Source organism: Chanodichthys erythropterus, chromosome 11, assembly GCF_024489055.1.
Source record: "Chanodichthys erythropterus isolate Z2021 chromosome 11, ASM2448905v1, whole genome shotgun sequence".
Lineage (NCBI taxonomy): Eukaryota > Metazoa > Chordata > Actinopteri > Cypriniformes > Xenocyprididae > Chanodichthys > Chanodichthys erythropterus.
This window is the reverse complement of record NC_090231.1, coordinates 54,131,091-54,146,585: the sequence shown is the minus strand read 5'-3', so window position 1 is coordinate 54,146,585 and position 15,495 is coordinate 54,131,091. Positions and strand designations below refer to the sequence as shown.

At 35.8% G+C, this 15,495-nt stretch overlaps 1 protein-coding gene across 1 annotated transcript in view; it reads left to right on the top strand.

Moving 5' to 3' along the window:
• cpne7 (copine VII) overlaps positions 1 to 15,495 on the top strand; it is a 78,472-nt gene that overhangs the window by 61,153 nt on the left and 1,824 nt on the right. The window contains exons 11-14 of the mRNA XM_067401409.1: positions 3,969 to 4,023; positions 5,817 to 5,868; positions 9,553 to 9,686; positions 13,201 to 13,437. Coding sequence (XP_067257510.1) covers positions 3,969 to 4,023; positions 5,817 to 5,868; positions 9,553 to 9,686; positions 13,201 to 13,437 — 478 coding nt within the window. The remainder of the gene's footprint in view (positions 1 to 3,968; positions 4,024 to 5,816; positions 5,869 to 9,552; positions 9,687 to 13,200; positions 13,438 to 15,495) is intronic.

Below are 15,495 nucleotides of genomic sequence, written 5' to 3'. Positions count from 1 at the left end.
ATACTTAAGTGAATGTAATGTTTTCAGACACTTAATTGCATGCAAGTACATATTCATATGTAATTTCATAATTGTTTCTATTGTCTTTGAAATATGGTTAAAGTGTGCTGCTGAAGTTACTGACAAGCATTTATAGTAAATTGAAATATACTTGTCATATATTTAAAATATTTGTAAATACACATTTGTAAAGTTACAATTTAGTACATTTAAGATATTTTAACCTTAAACAACACACTACATTTTGAATGATAAAAGTATAACGTACTTAAAATGTGCTTTAGTATGTTAGTCAACACATCAAATAAGTGTACTTAAGTGTGTTAAGAAACAGTCATAAAAGTGGACTCTCCTTAAGTACACTTAAGTGGCCTTTTATTTCATTAATATTGTATTATTTGCTAGTAAATTTGTTTTAAATATTCTTTTAAGATTAAAAAATATGTGCACATTCAGTACAATTAAGTGCACTAATTTTTCACAAGCGGAGTGCCAGTGAGATGTCTACACAGTAAAATCCCCAGTTAAATCAACTCTGCTCAGAGTGCATATGGTCCCTCTCTAAATAGCATTAAAATAACACTGAAGCAGAGTTAAATTTAATGAGATAATTAATCAATTAATAAGGCTGTGGCTGGAAGTCAGTTGTAGTTCTTGTGTTTCTCTTTTCTTCAGTGATTCTGCTTGTTAACAGCAGGTGTTCATCACTAATGCACAATCATCACATAATTAATTGTTTAATTATCTCATTAACTTTAACTCTGCTTCAGTGTTATCTTAACACTATTTATAGAAGGCCCATATGTACTCTGAGCAGAGTTGATTTAACTCTGGAGATTTTGCTGTGTGAGCTCCGTTTATCATTCATAATTGCTGTTTTAGATACAAAAATTGTTAGTGGAGCCAATCCCTGTATGTTTTGAGTAAGAAAATCTCCAATCAAACCTGACAATGAAGATGGCACACAGACTGAGCGTGACGTCACTGTTTGTAGTTTACATGGAGATGGCATCGTTTTCAAAAACTTGCACTTTGAAACCCATTTTCAAAAGTTTTGTTTTTCAGGCCCCCAAAACACTGTTGTCATGTAAATAAGCAACAAAAATGCATTTAGTTGAAAAGTAGAACTCAACCTCTGCAATCCAGACACATGAATCCACTCTTTAAATTCAGAAATTATGCATGTTTGTTTATCTTCCTCATTATAATACTTCTCCATTTTTACATCATCAATCAATCAATTACTACTGATTACTACTAATGCTGATCAATGAAAAATGTACAGATTACAGAAACATCTATTTTAAATTAAATTAAATTAAATTAAAAATTAAATTAAAAATTAAATTAAATTAAATTAAATTAAATTAAATTAAATTAAATTAAATTAAATTAAATTAAATTAAATTAAATTAAATTAAATTAAATTAAATTAAATTAAATTAAATTAAATTAAGCAACAAGAGTTTACACTGGATTGCCAGTGGTTTCAGAGTGCTGCAAAATGCAGAATTAAAGATTTGGCTCCATTTTATGTTGAAGTTGAATTTGAATGGCAGAAATTTACAAAACACAGGTCATGCATTCTGCTAAATTAAGTGTTCTTCAACCCTGGTTCATCATGAATGGAAAATTTATTTAATATGATGAAATGTAAATTACAAATCTACAAGTCTTTTGTTCTGCCTTTCTTTAAGACCTATAAAAACCTTCATTCTTCAAAGACTTAGACCTAGACTTTTTAATTCAACCAAGGCTGTCAAGCCAACATTAAGTTTCTGTCTTGCTTTTCTAGTTAAAATTAGTCATATGAATATCTTTGAATTTCAATTCATTTTAATTTCTTACATTCAAATTTGAATTGCAATTCTGCATCCTGTTTGCTGCCTCAGTTCAACTGAATTAAAGCATCCTCAATTCAGGTATGAATAAAAGTTATGTGGACTTAATTTTTGGATTCATACAGAGAATTTATGAAATATTATGTTGGCTCAACTGGTATTCATTCAAATCAGCCTCAACTTTTGTAGCATGAGAAGGTGGCATTGATTGGCCAACATTAGTGGCCTCTGGTGACAGCGATCAGAACGGTGCTACCTCATCTAGCTTTCATTAGCAAGTGAAAGACAAGCTCTGTGCCTGTGGTTATCTTGTTTCTTAAGTCTCAGCTCTCTGCTGCACGCCTCTGTGATTCCGACCTCATGATACCCTTCCTTTTGTCACGCGGCTGTGAGTTGTCGCATGTTGAGTGATCAGCTGTGTGGATCTGCTGTCCTGCTGTGTCTGTGCCTTCCCCTCTCACACTGGAGTCTCTTTCATCCCTTCAACACTCCATGAATTCGATGATATTGCACACACCTCTGGCCTCAGCAGTACACCATGTTCACCTCAGTGCCATATTGAGTTTTGAACTTTGTTAAGTTGGTTTGGTATTTGTCAGTAATAAGCCTTGTGAGTGATTAATTAGTTTTGATGAATAAAATATTTTAGAAAGGACCTAAGAGTTGCACATACAGATGGTACTCAAACAGACTGTGTTTTTTGTCGCAGCGGGTACCGTCGCGGTTGCGGTGGGAAATGCATTTCTTCTCTTGACCACTAAGTGACGCTATAACCATAGATTTTCCCATGTTATGAAGTGGACGTATCACAGCTTGTTTTTCGCGTCCCTGTGTGCACCTGCCTATAGGCGCATATTACTAACATGCCCTTTAAATAACCCCCAAAAATACTGCGTCATTGACTTTAGACCAGGTTTCAGTTGGTCAATTTGCGTAGTCGTTTTTAATTGCCTCAAAATAGCAAAACGCCAACAGTGCACTTGAACACACCTCATTTTCAGACCAGCATGCCCAAGGGTGAACAGATGGGTGCGAGTGTATTTGCTATTTAAACAACGTGGGCACTGGATGTGAAAATGATAACTGCTTCGGGCTGAAACTAGCAAAAAACACTTGCATCGCGTCTGGCGTTGCATTGCGCCGGGTGTATAATAAGGCCCTAGATGTCAAAATTTTCTTTTCTTTTCTGTGCTTTATGATGCAGTACTACTCCATATTTTCTTTTCTTCTTACACTAAAATAATACAGAAATGTGAATTATATAGGCAACACATTTGCATGGGAGTGTTCAGAGTGCTAGCATAGTTTTCTAATAGGCTACATGAATTAGGCTTTGCATGGGAGAATAAAATAGACAAGACCATAGCCTTGTGGGCAGCGCCATATATGCCACAGCTGTGCTTGCAGGCTTTCCGAGTTCGAGTCCCAGCTCGAGGTTCAGGCATTTCAAACCAATGTGATAGCTTGGTCACAAACTTCAGCCTCCAGTTTTATATTTAGCACAAATAAAAACATTTGAAATGTGCATTTTTTGATTCGACACACTTTTCGAAGCTTTGTTGTTCATTGTCTGTCATTATTTCTTACGGACATGCTGGATCTCTTTCAGCAAGTTTCTTTGTCTCCCTCGCTGATGTGAACCGGGTCTCTCAGTTCATGTTTAGGTAATACCAGTTGTTTACACTCATAACACATACTTAAATATTCTAAAAACCTACAAAACCATTTGAAATGCTTGGATTGAACACTTCAATAGATTGAACATTTTTATGTAAAACCTTAAATCCATTAGGCCTACAATATTTATAGCTTAGGGTACATTTGAACACATCGAGACATTTATCCTGAAACAAACTTTGCCTGTGCCTGCTCTGTAAGTTAAAACACTCATCAGAAAGGCTATCCAACACTCTTCGTATGAAAGAGCACCGATTTACACCTAATATTGTCCTGCACCCCCACCATGAAGCTAGTGAACTGGCCCTCCCAACCCCCAATATGTTGGAGAGGAACATCTGAGGCTGATACTAAAAAGAAAGAGAAGTTGCACAAGAAGTAAATCACTGTATATAATGTGTTTGCTATTTGTTGTTTTATTTACTAATGAATGCATTCATCTTATCACAGTGACAAACGATTCTCCGCTTTGGGCTTTGGGGCAAGAATTCCACCTAATTATGAGGTAAAAGACCTTTTTTTTTGTATATTCATGTGTGGTCCCTTGTGAAAAAGAAGTGTACTTAATTGTATTAATTGTGCACTTGTAGTGAATAGTATATTTTGGCAAAAAAAAAAAAACGATGGTATGCTTTCTTGACTATGGTTGTTGCTTTTTACAATGTCCTAAAAGTTACTTGTGAAAAGTATAAATACCCCTTGTGAAAAAGACACTTAAAGTACACTTTAGCATACTTAAAAAAAAAAAAAAAGTACGGTTGCCCTTTATTTTACAGTACGTGCACTTACATGTACTTACGGTGCACTTACCAAAGAAAGTACTGGGTAATATAAGGGAACTACATGGGTTAAGGCTAGGTTTATGGATAGGTTTAGGATTAGTACCTAGTTATTAACCAGTTATTGTAATAACTAAAATAAGTACATAGTATGTACATGGGGAACAAGATTATAAAATAAAGTGCTACCAAGAGTTCTTAGGGAAGTAAAAAGCTAATCATATTAAATGATTAAAATACCATTATGTGTCTGATGTTGTAAAGAGCGATACCATTGTGATGTTACCTCAGTAAATTGAGTTAATCTCATGAGCGAGTGGAGGCGGGGCTAATTTGCATATTCATTGATCTGCGTATACTAAATGAGGTTACATTCAAGCTATTTTAAGGCATGACGATTTTTTTTCAAAGGAAAAAACTTTAAATATGTAATTTTGTTGATCAAAGATGTTGACTAAAATTATTGACTACAGGGGGACTTTAACCCTCTGGTGTAGTGCAGTCATTTTAGACAGAAAAAGAAATGTTTTAAATCTTTAAAAGTCACTACTTCATCAGAATGGAAGCAGTCTGCATGCCTAGGTGCTTGATTTTATGCACCTGTGGCAATGGAACTGATTGGTACACCTGAATTCAATGATTTGGACGGGTTTCCCAATACTTTTGGTAATAAAGCCTATATCAACTGGTGTGACTATAAGACAAAGCAAGTTTTTGCAAATACTTGAAATCAAAACAATAATTCAGCCACAATGCAGTACTTTTAAGATTTCAAGTTATCTGCAAGTGCACATTCAATAATATTAAGTGTGTGTCTTTTTCACAAGGATGGTCTTGTTTGGTGTAATTTGTAAATGTGGAAGTATCTACCATCTTCAGTATTTGGTAGACTGCAGCCCTTGGCACGCTTCATCTTACATGTGCCAAGTCATAACTTATTTTATTTTTATTTACAGACTCTCTCTCATGAAATACCAACCTTTACAGCAAAAATAGGTTATTCTCACATAATTAAAATAATAACAGCTTGCAAAGGCTTCCCCTTGTGTTGAAAGTAAACTGTCACAGGATTTCATTTTATGCTCTGTTTGTTCAGGCAGATTGCAGTCCACAATGCAGCTGTGAGGTCTATTTCCTTTTCAAAGAAATATAATAATAATAATAATAGTTATATTCAGAATGTCTTTGTCAACAAAAGAAAATCTATTTCAATGAAATTTGTGCTTAAAAATGATTAGAGTGGGCTCACAGTGGTTGTTGCTTACTGTTGGGAAAATCAGTAGGGAGGATGCTATTTTGTTTTAGCATTAACATCATTGGGTCGTTTCATGCATAGTGTTGCAGAAACATGCAAATAAGCCCATCAAGCACTGCATGATTTATTGCCTTCTTTTAACAGCAGGATTTTTTGACCTTGAATTAGGTTTTTAACCAGAAACCAGGTGTGTAAGAGCATACTAAACAAGCTGAAGTTGAGTAAACAAAGCCTTTCTGTGTGTTTCTCTTCTCTAAACTACAGGTGTCTCATGACTTCGCCATCAATTTCAACCCAGAGGATGATGAATGTGAAGGTAAAAATAACAGGCACTTTACATGTTAGAAAGTATCTCATGGGAATTGAACAGAGACACTCAGTGATGTTTCTGAAGCTATTGTAAAAGTTATAGGAAATGTTCAGTCACAAATAAAAATTCTTTCAACATTTAGTTTTCCCCTCACTGATGTTTCAAACTTTAAATGGCTTTCTTTCTTCTGTGGAACACAAAAGAAGAAATGTTGAAGAATGGCCACTTTTTCCAAAAAAGCGCTTTTCATAAAAGTGGTCCCCTTTCTCCTGAAGCCATCTGATGCCATCTTTGTGTGAGGAACAGATCAAAATATATGTTCTATTTAAAAAAAAAATCTCGCCCTCTGCTGTCACCATCCATTCTAATATTACATTCCTTTAAGGCTCTAAGTCAGGTTTGATATCAATGTTATAGTGACATCAATGACACCAATGTGTCCTGACCTATCGTCATTGACATCAGACCTGCGTCATGCACCAGACCAATCATGGCATGGTAAATCTGTCAAAAGGCATAAGTTTGAATGGAATAAAGTATATATATATAGTTTCTGCGACACCTTGCAAACACCCCTTTTGCGCATTGCGCCTATCCCAACTCAAACATCAGAAAAAGCTCTTATGGGTGCCTGTAAAGGCATGTCTCAACAGGTAAAAGTAGGCCACTTTCAATAAAAGTTGCTATGTGTCATTCAGGCTAATGCTCTTTCTAGAGCTAATGTGAGCGTTTCACTTATGATAAACCCATCAAACCAGGGCTTGACATTAAAGGCCCCAATATACTTCAAAATAAATTGAAGAACGAACTGATGTGACATTATGTAGAACAAAATCAGTCTGAAATGAAGTTAATTTGGAGTTTGTTTTGGAAGTTCGAAACAGCTTGCCAAAGCTAACTTTCTGGAAAATTTCGCTTCGGCTGGTAAACACCTTCGTACTGCCAGTGGTCCATGGCCATTACGTAAGGTAGGTGTGCGCTTAGGCTCTGCCTTCTTTTACTCAGAAAATCTTTTACAGTTAATTTCTTCTCTCGAGTTCGTAGAAGTCAGACATCTGCAAGTAAAAACATGAACACTGGAGAACTGCTTTATAGTATGAATAATGAATTTGTACTTCTGATGAAATGAGAGACTGACACAGTTTTTCGTGTTTAATATGGTAAAGCTGCTTGATTTTAAGCAATCTATTTGATAAAATGTTATAATATAAACGTGCCGTGACTTTACTGGAGTGCTGAATTACAGAGCTCGTGCAAACAAACATATCCACGTTGCCAAGATCAGATGCTTTTCTTATGCTTTATTAAAAAATCCTTGCTAGTTTCTCAATTTTGTTGTGTTTATTTTATTACTGAGAGGAAAGCGCACAACATTTTTACATATTCATCTAATGGTCACTCTCAGCGGTGTGGGCGGCGTCAGATGTTCAACTACAGTATAGCACTGCTCACGTATTTCGAACTTGAATGAAAACGAACTTTGCTTGAAGTATCAGGGCCTTAATACCTGCCAACCCACCAAATGCGGGTGAATTTCAGCAGTGGCGTGTAACAGTCACAGCCACTTTGGCACATTGAATTTTACAAATATACATTTTTCAATTGTTTTTTAAAAAGGCATCTGAAATAATAAACTAAGTGCAATGTAGTGTTGTCAAAATTATCGATAAAAATATCAAAAGTGAATATCTGAAGCTCTTCCAGTTAGGGCTGGGCGATAAATCGAATGCTTTTGTCACGCGCATTTCGTCAGTAAAGTTCCCTGATTATCGCTAAATCGCCATCACCTGCTTTCAAATGAAGCGGCACTTAATAGACAGAGCTGTAGTTCACTGATAAGCCACGCAATATCGCATTCAATATCGACGCGATTCATATCGATACTGAACGCGATATTGCGTAGCTTATCAGTGAACTACAGCTCTGTCTATTAAATGCCGCTCCATTTGAAAGCAGGTGATGGCGATTTAGCGATAATCAGGGAACCGGCTTTACTGAAGAAATGCGCGTGACAAAGGAATTCGATATATCGCCCAGCCCTTCCAGTACTCATTTTCCGCAGAATAGATACACAATACCAGCTGCTCTCTCTCTCTCTCATCTCTCTGATAGCAAATTGACATACAAACCCCCCTCCCCTCACTCATTTCATTTGCTCCGGATGAATATTGTTGGTGTTACAGAGCTTGAATTTCAGCATGGGATTGTGCATATTGTGCATAAAATTGACTAATTCCCGCAGATTGTGCGCAAGTGCGCACACATAAAGCCGCCTCTCAGTATTAAATTGTGTTCTTTTTCACTGCTTATTGTGCTTAAACAGTCAAATACATGCAAAATAATGTCATGGCGAGTATTCACGTAAACACAGTCAGTTATGGTTTAAGTGAATGTAAACAGCTGAGAAAGAAAATGCATGTGTAACAGTATATTTGATCTGTGCGTCAGGTCTTAAAGTGACAGCAGCCTAATATACCTGCTGCCAAATTATGAGAAAATATTAAAAATATCGATGTGGCAGTTTCCCCCCATGGTATCGATGTCAAAATTGTGGCCAGTGAAAATACTGAGTGGTTAGTAACTTTGCAAAACCACTAGTCACAGTGGCTGGTGAGCAAAAAAGTTAACGTCAAGCCCTGCATCCAACATATCTGCATCGGTCACATTTTTAACAGTGTGCCACAACTATTTGAGGCTGAATAAACATTATGAACAGCACATTTTCTTTCTGAATGGGTGCATGATGATGCTGTGTTATATTGAAGCATACATTGTAGCATGCTGCATCTCAATGCCCGTTCACTTTGACATGTTTAATCTTTGAAGGTCTAAATGCAGTGATTTTTGGCTTGCATTTCTGTAACCGAAGATAAATGTCTTTTCCCATGTAATGCGTCAGTCATGGTCCCATAGTGGCTAAACACCCTCTGGCTCCGCCTGCTACAGTAGCCACGCCCTTAACTCATGCTATAGTTTGAGGTGGAAAGAGATATTAGTTTTCAGATTTAGTGGATGCTCTCAATGTTTAGATGGTGCCTGGGAGGCTTAATGTATTCACTTTTAGAGGAGATAAACCCATGATTTGCATATTAATAGTAGTCAATGGCCTGGGCTAAGATAATGCATTTCAATATTAAAAAAAAACTACAAACTTTAAGCTGCTAACTGTGTTTGGAAGCTGGTAGCTGGTTTCTAGCCAGTCCAAATTAGTCATGGTAGACGATCTTAGGCCAGCAACAAAGGCGTTTGTCTTACCAGCTCAAGGTGGTTAAGCTGTTTTTTGGACCAACCAATGTCCATGACCCAGAAAACTCAGAAATGAGTGTACAGAACATTCCTCAACATTTTTGCTTTTGTGTTTCATGGAAAAAGAAAAAACATATGGTTTTGGAACGACATGTGGGAGAGTAAATAATGACCAAATTTTAATTTCTGGGTGAACAATTCCTTTAACACTCAAAGGGAATGTGTGAAGACTGTGAAAAATCTTGGGCTTGCTTCAGTCCTTTTACATTTCTGCAGAAGATGAAGAGTTCCAGCTCAGTCTCTCCACTGATTTGATCCCAAAATCTGTTGCTTTTGCTGCCAATACTTCAGCACTGCTCTCAGAAACCCGTCGAGACAGAGAGAGAAATACAAATAAGCCTCCAGAACAGAAGTGATAGCCGTGTCCCCTCTCTCTCTGATCAGAGATCCAGGGGGTCGTGGAAGCCTACCAAAACTGCCTGCCCAAGATCCAGCTCTACGGTCCCACTAATGTGGCTCCCATCATCAGCAGAATAGCTAAATTGGCGGCTGGGAGAGAACCCATCAAAGACGCTTCTGTGAGTTTCTTTAAAGTTTATTTTTACTGAAGGGGACTTTCACTAAAAATGAACACTGGAATCGTTAAAAGAATTGTGCAATCAGGTAAAACACAAAAGTGTTGCTGTGAGTTCTGTAAATGTTAAAATCATTTTTCAAAATTGTAAATAAAATAAAGATTACTAGTGTATGTTTTACAAGAAAATACTATATAAAAAACACTATTTCAGTCTTTTAGTCTGAGTGAAAATGTTCTAAAAAAATGTTTTCCCAGTGAGGCACTTTGAAATGCAGAAAGTTTGTTTTACTGCATGCATCTGGATATGTTTGTCTCCATTATTTGATGAATTACTAGTACTATGATCACTCAAAAATGTATATAAACATCCTTTTAAAAATTAAATTACATTAACCACCAGCTTTATATGGTAAGTAGGGGTGTGTGTATAACGTTTTATTTTACAGTGTCCTTGTTACATGTAGTTATTGTAGTAATTACTGTAAGATATGCATAATTACAAACATTATTACGTACCCTAAGCCAAACCCAAATTCTAACCCTACCCTAATAGTAAGTACATGTAGTTAACTATTATTACTAGTACTTAAATGTATAATTATACTGTAACACAGAGACCTTAAAATATAGGGTTACACTTTATTTTAAGCTGTCTTTGTTACACTGTTATTATCAATTTAAATAAATAATTTTAAAATAATTTAATAAAAAGTACTGAGTAATATTAAGTAACTACATGTACTTATGTAACCCTTAGGATTAGGGTTTGGTTTAGGGTTAGTTGCATGTAAGTATGCATAATTTATATTTATTAATATAGTAACTACATGTAACATATGTAACAATGACACTGTAAAATAAAGTGTTACCAAATAAAGTGTAACCAGGGTGTACGGTGAAGCTATTTTCTGTGTATTTATCTGTATTTGTTGCAGTGACAAAGTGAGCCGTGTCCATATCCATATTCTGATCCAGATGTGGACAGGGTTTAAACCGGAAACAAAATTTGGTTACACTTTATTTTAATGTGTCCATGTTACCATGTAATTAAACACTTAAGTACTGATTAATAATAATTAACTATATGTGTACTTACTATATGGTGTGGGTATGATTAGAGTTTGGTTTCGGTTTAGTTGCACATAATTATGCATAATTTATAGTTATTACTATAAATGTAACGTGTGTAACAAGAACACTGTAAAATAGTGTTACTCAAAATTTTGTACCCTATTTTAGATGTAATTGTTTTTCATTACATATTTTAAATAAAGTTAAAAAAGCTAAATGGCTAATAATAAAACGTTCTGCTTGAATCACATTGTGACGTCATTTATGATATGGTATCTTAGGTTGGTAACACTTTCGTTGGTCCACTTTAGACAAATTTTGTTTACACTTTTTAAGGTGACGTAGTTACATTGTACTTAAGTACTGAGTAATATTATTTAACTACGTACTTATTATAGAGCTATGGTTAGGGTTTGGTTTAGGGTTAGTTTCTTAAAAAGTATGCATAATTTACTGTTATTACTATAGTAAGTACATGTAGTAACATGTAACAACGTCACCTTAAAATTAAGTGTTACCAGACATTCTACTAACTATAAGTAACTTTGCAACTACATGCCAATTTATTCGACTAACCCTAACAGTCTACTAATACTCTGATGAGAGTTATAAATTAATGAGTGTTAGTTCACATGTAGTTGCAAAGTTACTTATAGTAAGTAGAATGTCTAAAGTGGGCCATAAAAGTATGTAACTCAGAGATGCATACAATGCGGCCATCCAATTTGAATATTAAATCAGACTGTGTGCATTTTTCATTCCTAAAGCTCAAACTTTAGGCTATGTCTACATTAATCCTGATACATTTGAAAATGTTTTCGTTTCAAAACACACTAGCGTTCATAATGAAAAGTCAGAAAAAGCTCAATTCACCTTACTGTGAAGCATAATAATGTTAAAATAATAAAGTTCCCACGCAATACTTCTGGCAGGATCATTTCATTTAGCAAAATATCTCACCATTCACTGATGAGTCCAATAATATTAGATGGTCATTAAAAATATAAATTTATGTTTGTGCTTCTTTCTGCCACTAAATAAAAAAAAATAATAAAAAAGGTAATTGCATGATATAAAGTCAGAATTACAAGATATAAAGTCAGAATAGCGAGATATAAAATCAGAATTGCATTTTACTTGCAATTACGAGTATTTATTCTGACTTTATAACTCGCAAAAGTCAGAATTGTGAGATTTAAAAATTCGCAATTGCGAGAAAAAAGTCTGAATTGTGAGATAAAAAGTTGCAATTACCTTTTTTTATTTTTTATTTCATGGCAGAAACAAGCTTCCATACTTGGATAATTAATCTAACAAATATTACAGCTTATATTATTCAATAGAATTCATTATTTGTGCCTTTCTAAATGAGGTATTTGGCTTTGAGTCCCTAGCAATAATATTGCATTTTTAATTTCATCATGCAAATTGCAATGATGGTTTCTGCCTTTTCCAAATTTGAATTGAAAAGACAGTGTTTGTACTTTCAATGAAAAAAAAAAGACTTAACATTTATATTCAGGATGAAATATGCTGGTGAAGTTAATTTAATTTCTGGACTGCAGGTGAAATTTGAATAAAAACAGGATTTTGCGCCTTGCACTCTTTAAAGTGCTTTAATCGATTTGCCTCTGACCATCCTTGTTGCTCACCACCCCCCACCCCATGTCATTGGTTTGTGCACATAACCTTAGAAATTTAGTAAAGGTCCAAATAAGACATTTTATAGTGTTTTCAGCTTATTATCTTGAGGGCTGTTTTGGTAATTAAAGGAACTACAATCAATTTAAAATTCTATTAAGTCACTTTACATGTCATTTAATGGTCTCGGGTCAAATATTTGCCCTCAGGCTTAGCAATTTTCTATGCATTGCCCTATTTCATTTCTGTCTTCTACACATGTCCTTGTGATGATCTTCATTTATTATTTATTCTTAGATCACCCCTTCCCCAAAAGTGATCATTTTTCAGTAAATGAGCTCAGTGAGATCAATGTTCAGAAACCAGGCCATTCATTCAAACTGTAGACTTTGCATGTTTAATGTTGGCCGGCCCCCGGGGATGTTCAGGCCAGTAAATATTGCTAATTTTAGCCTAGTGACTGCCTATTTTAGCATCTATCTCATATTCTGTTCATTACTATTGAGGCATTTAAAGGGACAGTCCACCCATAAATTAAAATTCAGTTTTTATTTACTCACACTCATGTTGTTCTAAACTCAAATGCTGTTATTTTTTTTTTCTGCACAACACAAAAGAAGAATTTTTGACATTTTTTATGCTAAACAAATGGATTTTAGAATGACATGATGCTCAGTAAATAATGACAGAATTTTAATTTTTCCATTTTTCCTTGAAATGAAGTGCTTGGATGAGCTCCAGATATGTATATAACAGTGTAAAAATAAAATAAAATACCTGATAACAACCCTTTTCTCTGCCAGCTATATCATATCCTGCTGATCCTCACAGACGGGGTGGTAACAGACATGGCCGATACACGGGAGGCCATTGTTCGGGCCTCCTACCAGCCTATGTCCATCATCATAGTGGGAGTGGGAAACGCAGACTTCACGGACATGCAGATCCTCGATGGAGATGATGGAGTCCTGCGCTCACCCAAAGGGGAACCTGTCTTGAGGGACATCGTCCAGTTTGTGCCCTTCAGAGACTTTAAAACGGTTAGTTTTTTTGTCAGTCACTGGGAATTCGCAAATGAAGGTACATGTGTTATTGTAGCTCCTGTTGCTCAGAAAGAGGATATCTGTGTTTTGCAGAATTAAACTTGAAATGTAATTAATAATAATACAAAAAATTAAACGCAATAAAATACAAAAACATAAGTTAAGCAGCAGATCCTCACCCTATCAAAAATATTTATATTAAGTAAGAAAGACTGTTTCCACCTCAGAGTAACGGTAACACTTTAGTATAGGGAACACATATAAACTATTAACTATATCCTAATTTACTGCTTATTAATAGTTAGAAAGGTAGTTGTAAGATTTAGGTATTGGTAGGATTAAGAATGTAGAATAAGGTCATGTAGAATAAGGCATTAATATGTGCTTTATAAGTACTAATAAACAGCCAATATTCTAGTAATATGTATGCTAATAAGCAACTAGTTAAAAGACCCTAAAATAAAGTGTTACCAGAAATACATTTGAAAATAAGAAATCACATTGTGAAATTTACACTCACCAGCCACTTTATTAGGTACACCTTGCTAGTACTGGGTTGGACCCCTTTTGCCTTCAGAACTACTTTAATTCTTCATGGCATCGATTCAAAAAAGTGCTGAAAATATTCCTCAGCAATTATAGTCCATATAGTCATGATTTCATCATGCAGTTATTGTAGATTTGTCAGCTACGCATCCACGAACTGAAACTCCCATTCCAGCTTATCCCAAAGCTGCTCTATTGGATTGAGATATGGTGACTGTGGAGGACATTTGAGTTTAGCGAACTCACTGTCATGTTCAAGAAATTAGTTTAAGATGATTTGAGCTTTGGGACATGGTGTATTATATCCTGCTGGAAGTATCCATCAAACGATGGGTACACTGTGGTTATAAAGGGATGAACATGACCAGCAACAATGCTCAATTGGTATTAAGGGGCCCAAAATGTGCCAAGAAAATATCTCCACACCATTACACCACCAGCAGCCTGAACCGTTGATACGAGGAAGACTGAATCCATGCTTTCATGTTGTTTACTCCAAATTCTGTGCATTCAGAGATGCTCTTCTGCAGACCTCGGTTGTAATGAGTGGTTATTTGAGTTAGGCTGTGTGTCCACCAAAGCATTTTTAGCCAGCTGAAAATGCTAGGCGCTCTGCTGAAAACGCCTTGCTGTGAGCGCTTGAGAGTGCTTCGGCAGCGCGGCTTTCAGTTGAGATGTTTTCCTTGCTATGATACGGAATATCCGCGGAAGTGTGTCTAGTATCTCATTTCACAGATAGTTTGTTTCTGCATTGTTTCTATATAAGAATGTTGATACAATGAAAAGTATTTGCTCTGGTTCTTGTTTTAAATTATTTTGTTTTGTTATTATGCTTGTTGTTGTCGTCTGCTGATGTTGTACAAGCAGAATGTGATGGTTGGTCAGTGTAGTATTTGTCCCGCCCCTCCTCCACTGTGATTGGACGGCTGGGTACAAAGTGATTAGCGCAGTGTTTTACCCAAAGTTGAACATTCTTCAACTTTGGTGACCGGTAAAAAGTAGTGCTTCAGCATGAAATATGTGCTCACGGCGCTCCCATTGAAAACTAATGGAAAAATACACTAGTCGCGGGGGAAAATACTTTGGTGGGCACACGGCCTTACTGTTGTCTTTCTGTCAGCTCAAACCAGTCTGGCCATTCTCCTCTGACCTCTGACATCAACAAGACATTTTCGGCCAGAGAACTGCTGCTCAGTGGATATTTTCTCTTTTTCGGACCATTCTGCAAACCCCACAGATGGTTGTGCATGAAAATCCCAGTAGATCAGCAGTTTCTGAAATACTCAGACCAGCCCATCTGTCACTTAAATCATCTTTCTTCGCCATTCTGATGTTCAGTTTGAACTTCAGTAGATCATCTTGACCATGTCTACATGCCTAAATGCACTGAGTTGCTGCCATGTGATTGGTTGACCTATGAAAGTGGCCAGTGAGGTTATATTTGCAAGTGTGCACATTCTGAGAAATAAAGTTAAGATTAAAATACTGTATATAAAGTTGCAATTCTGA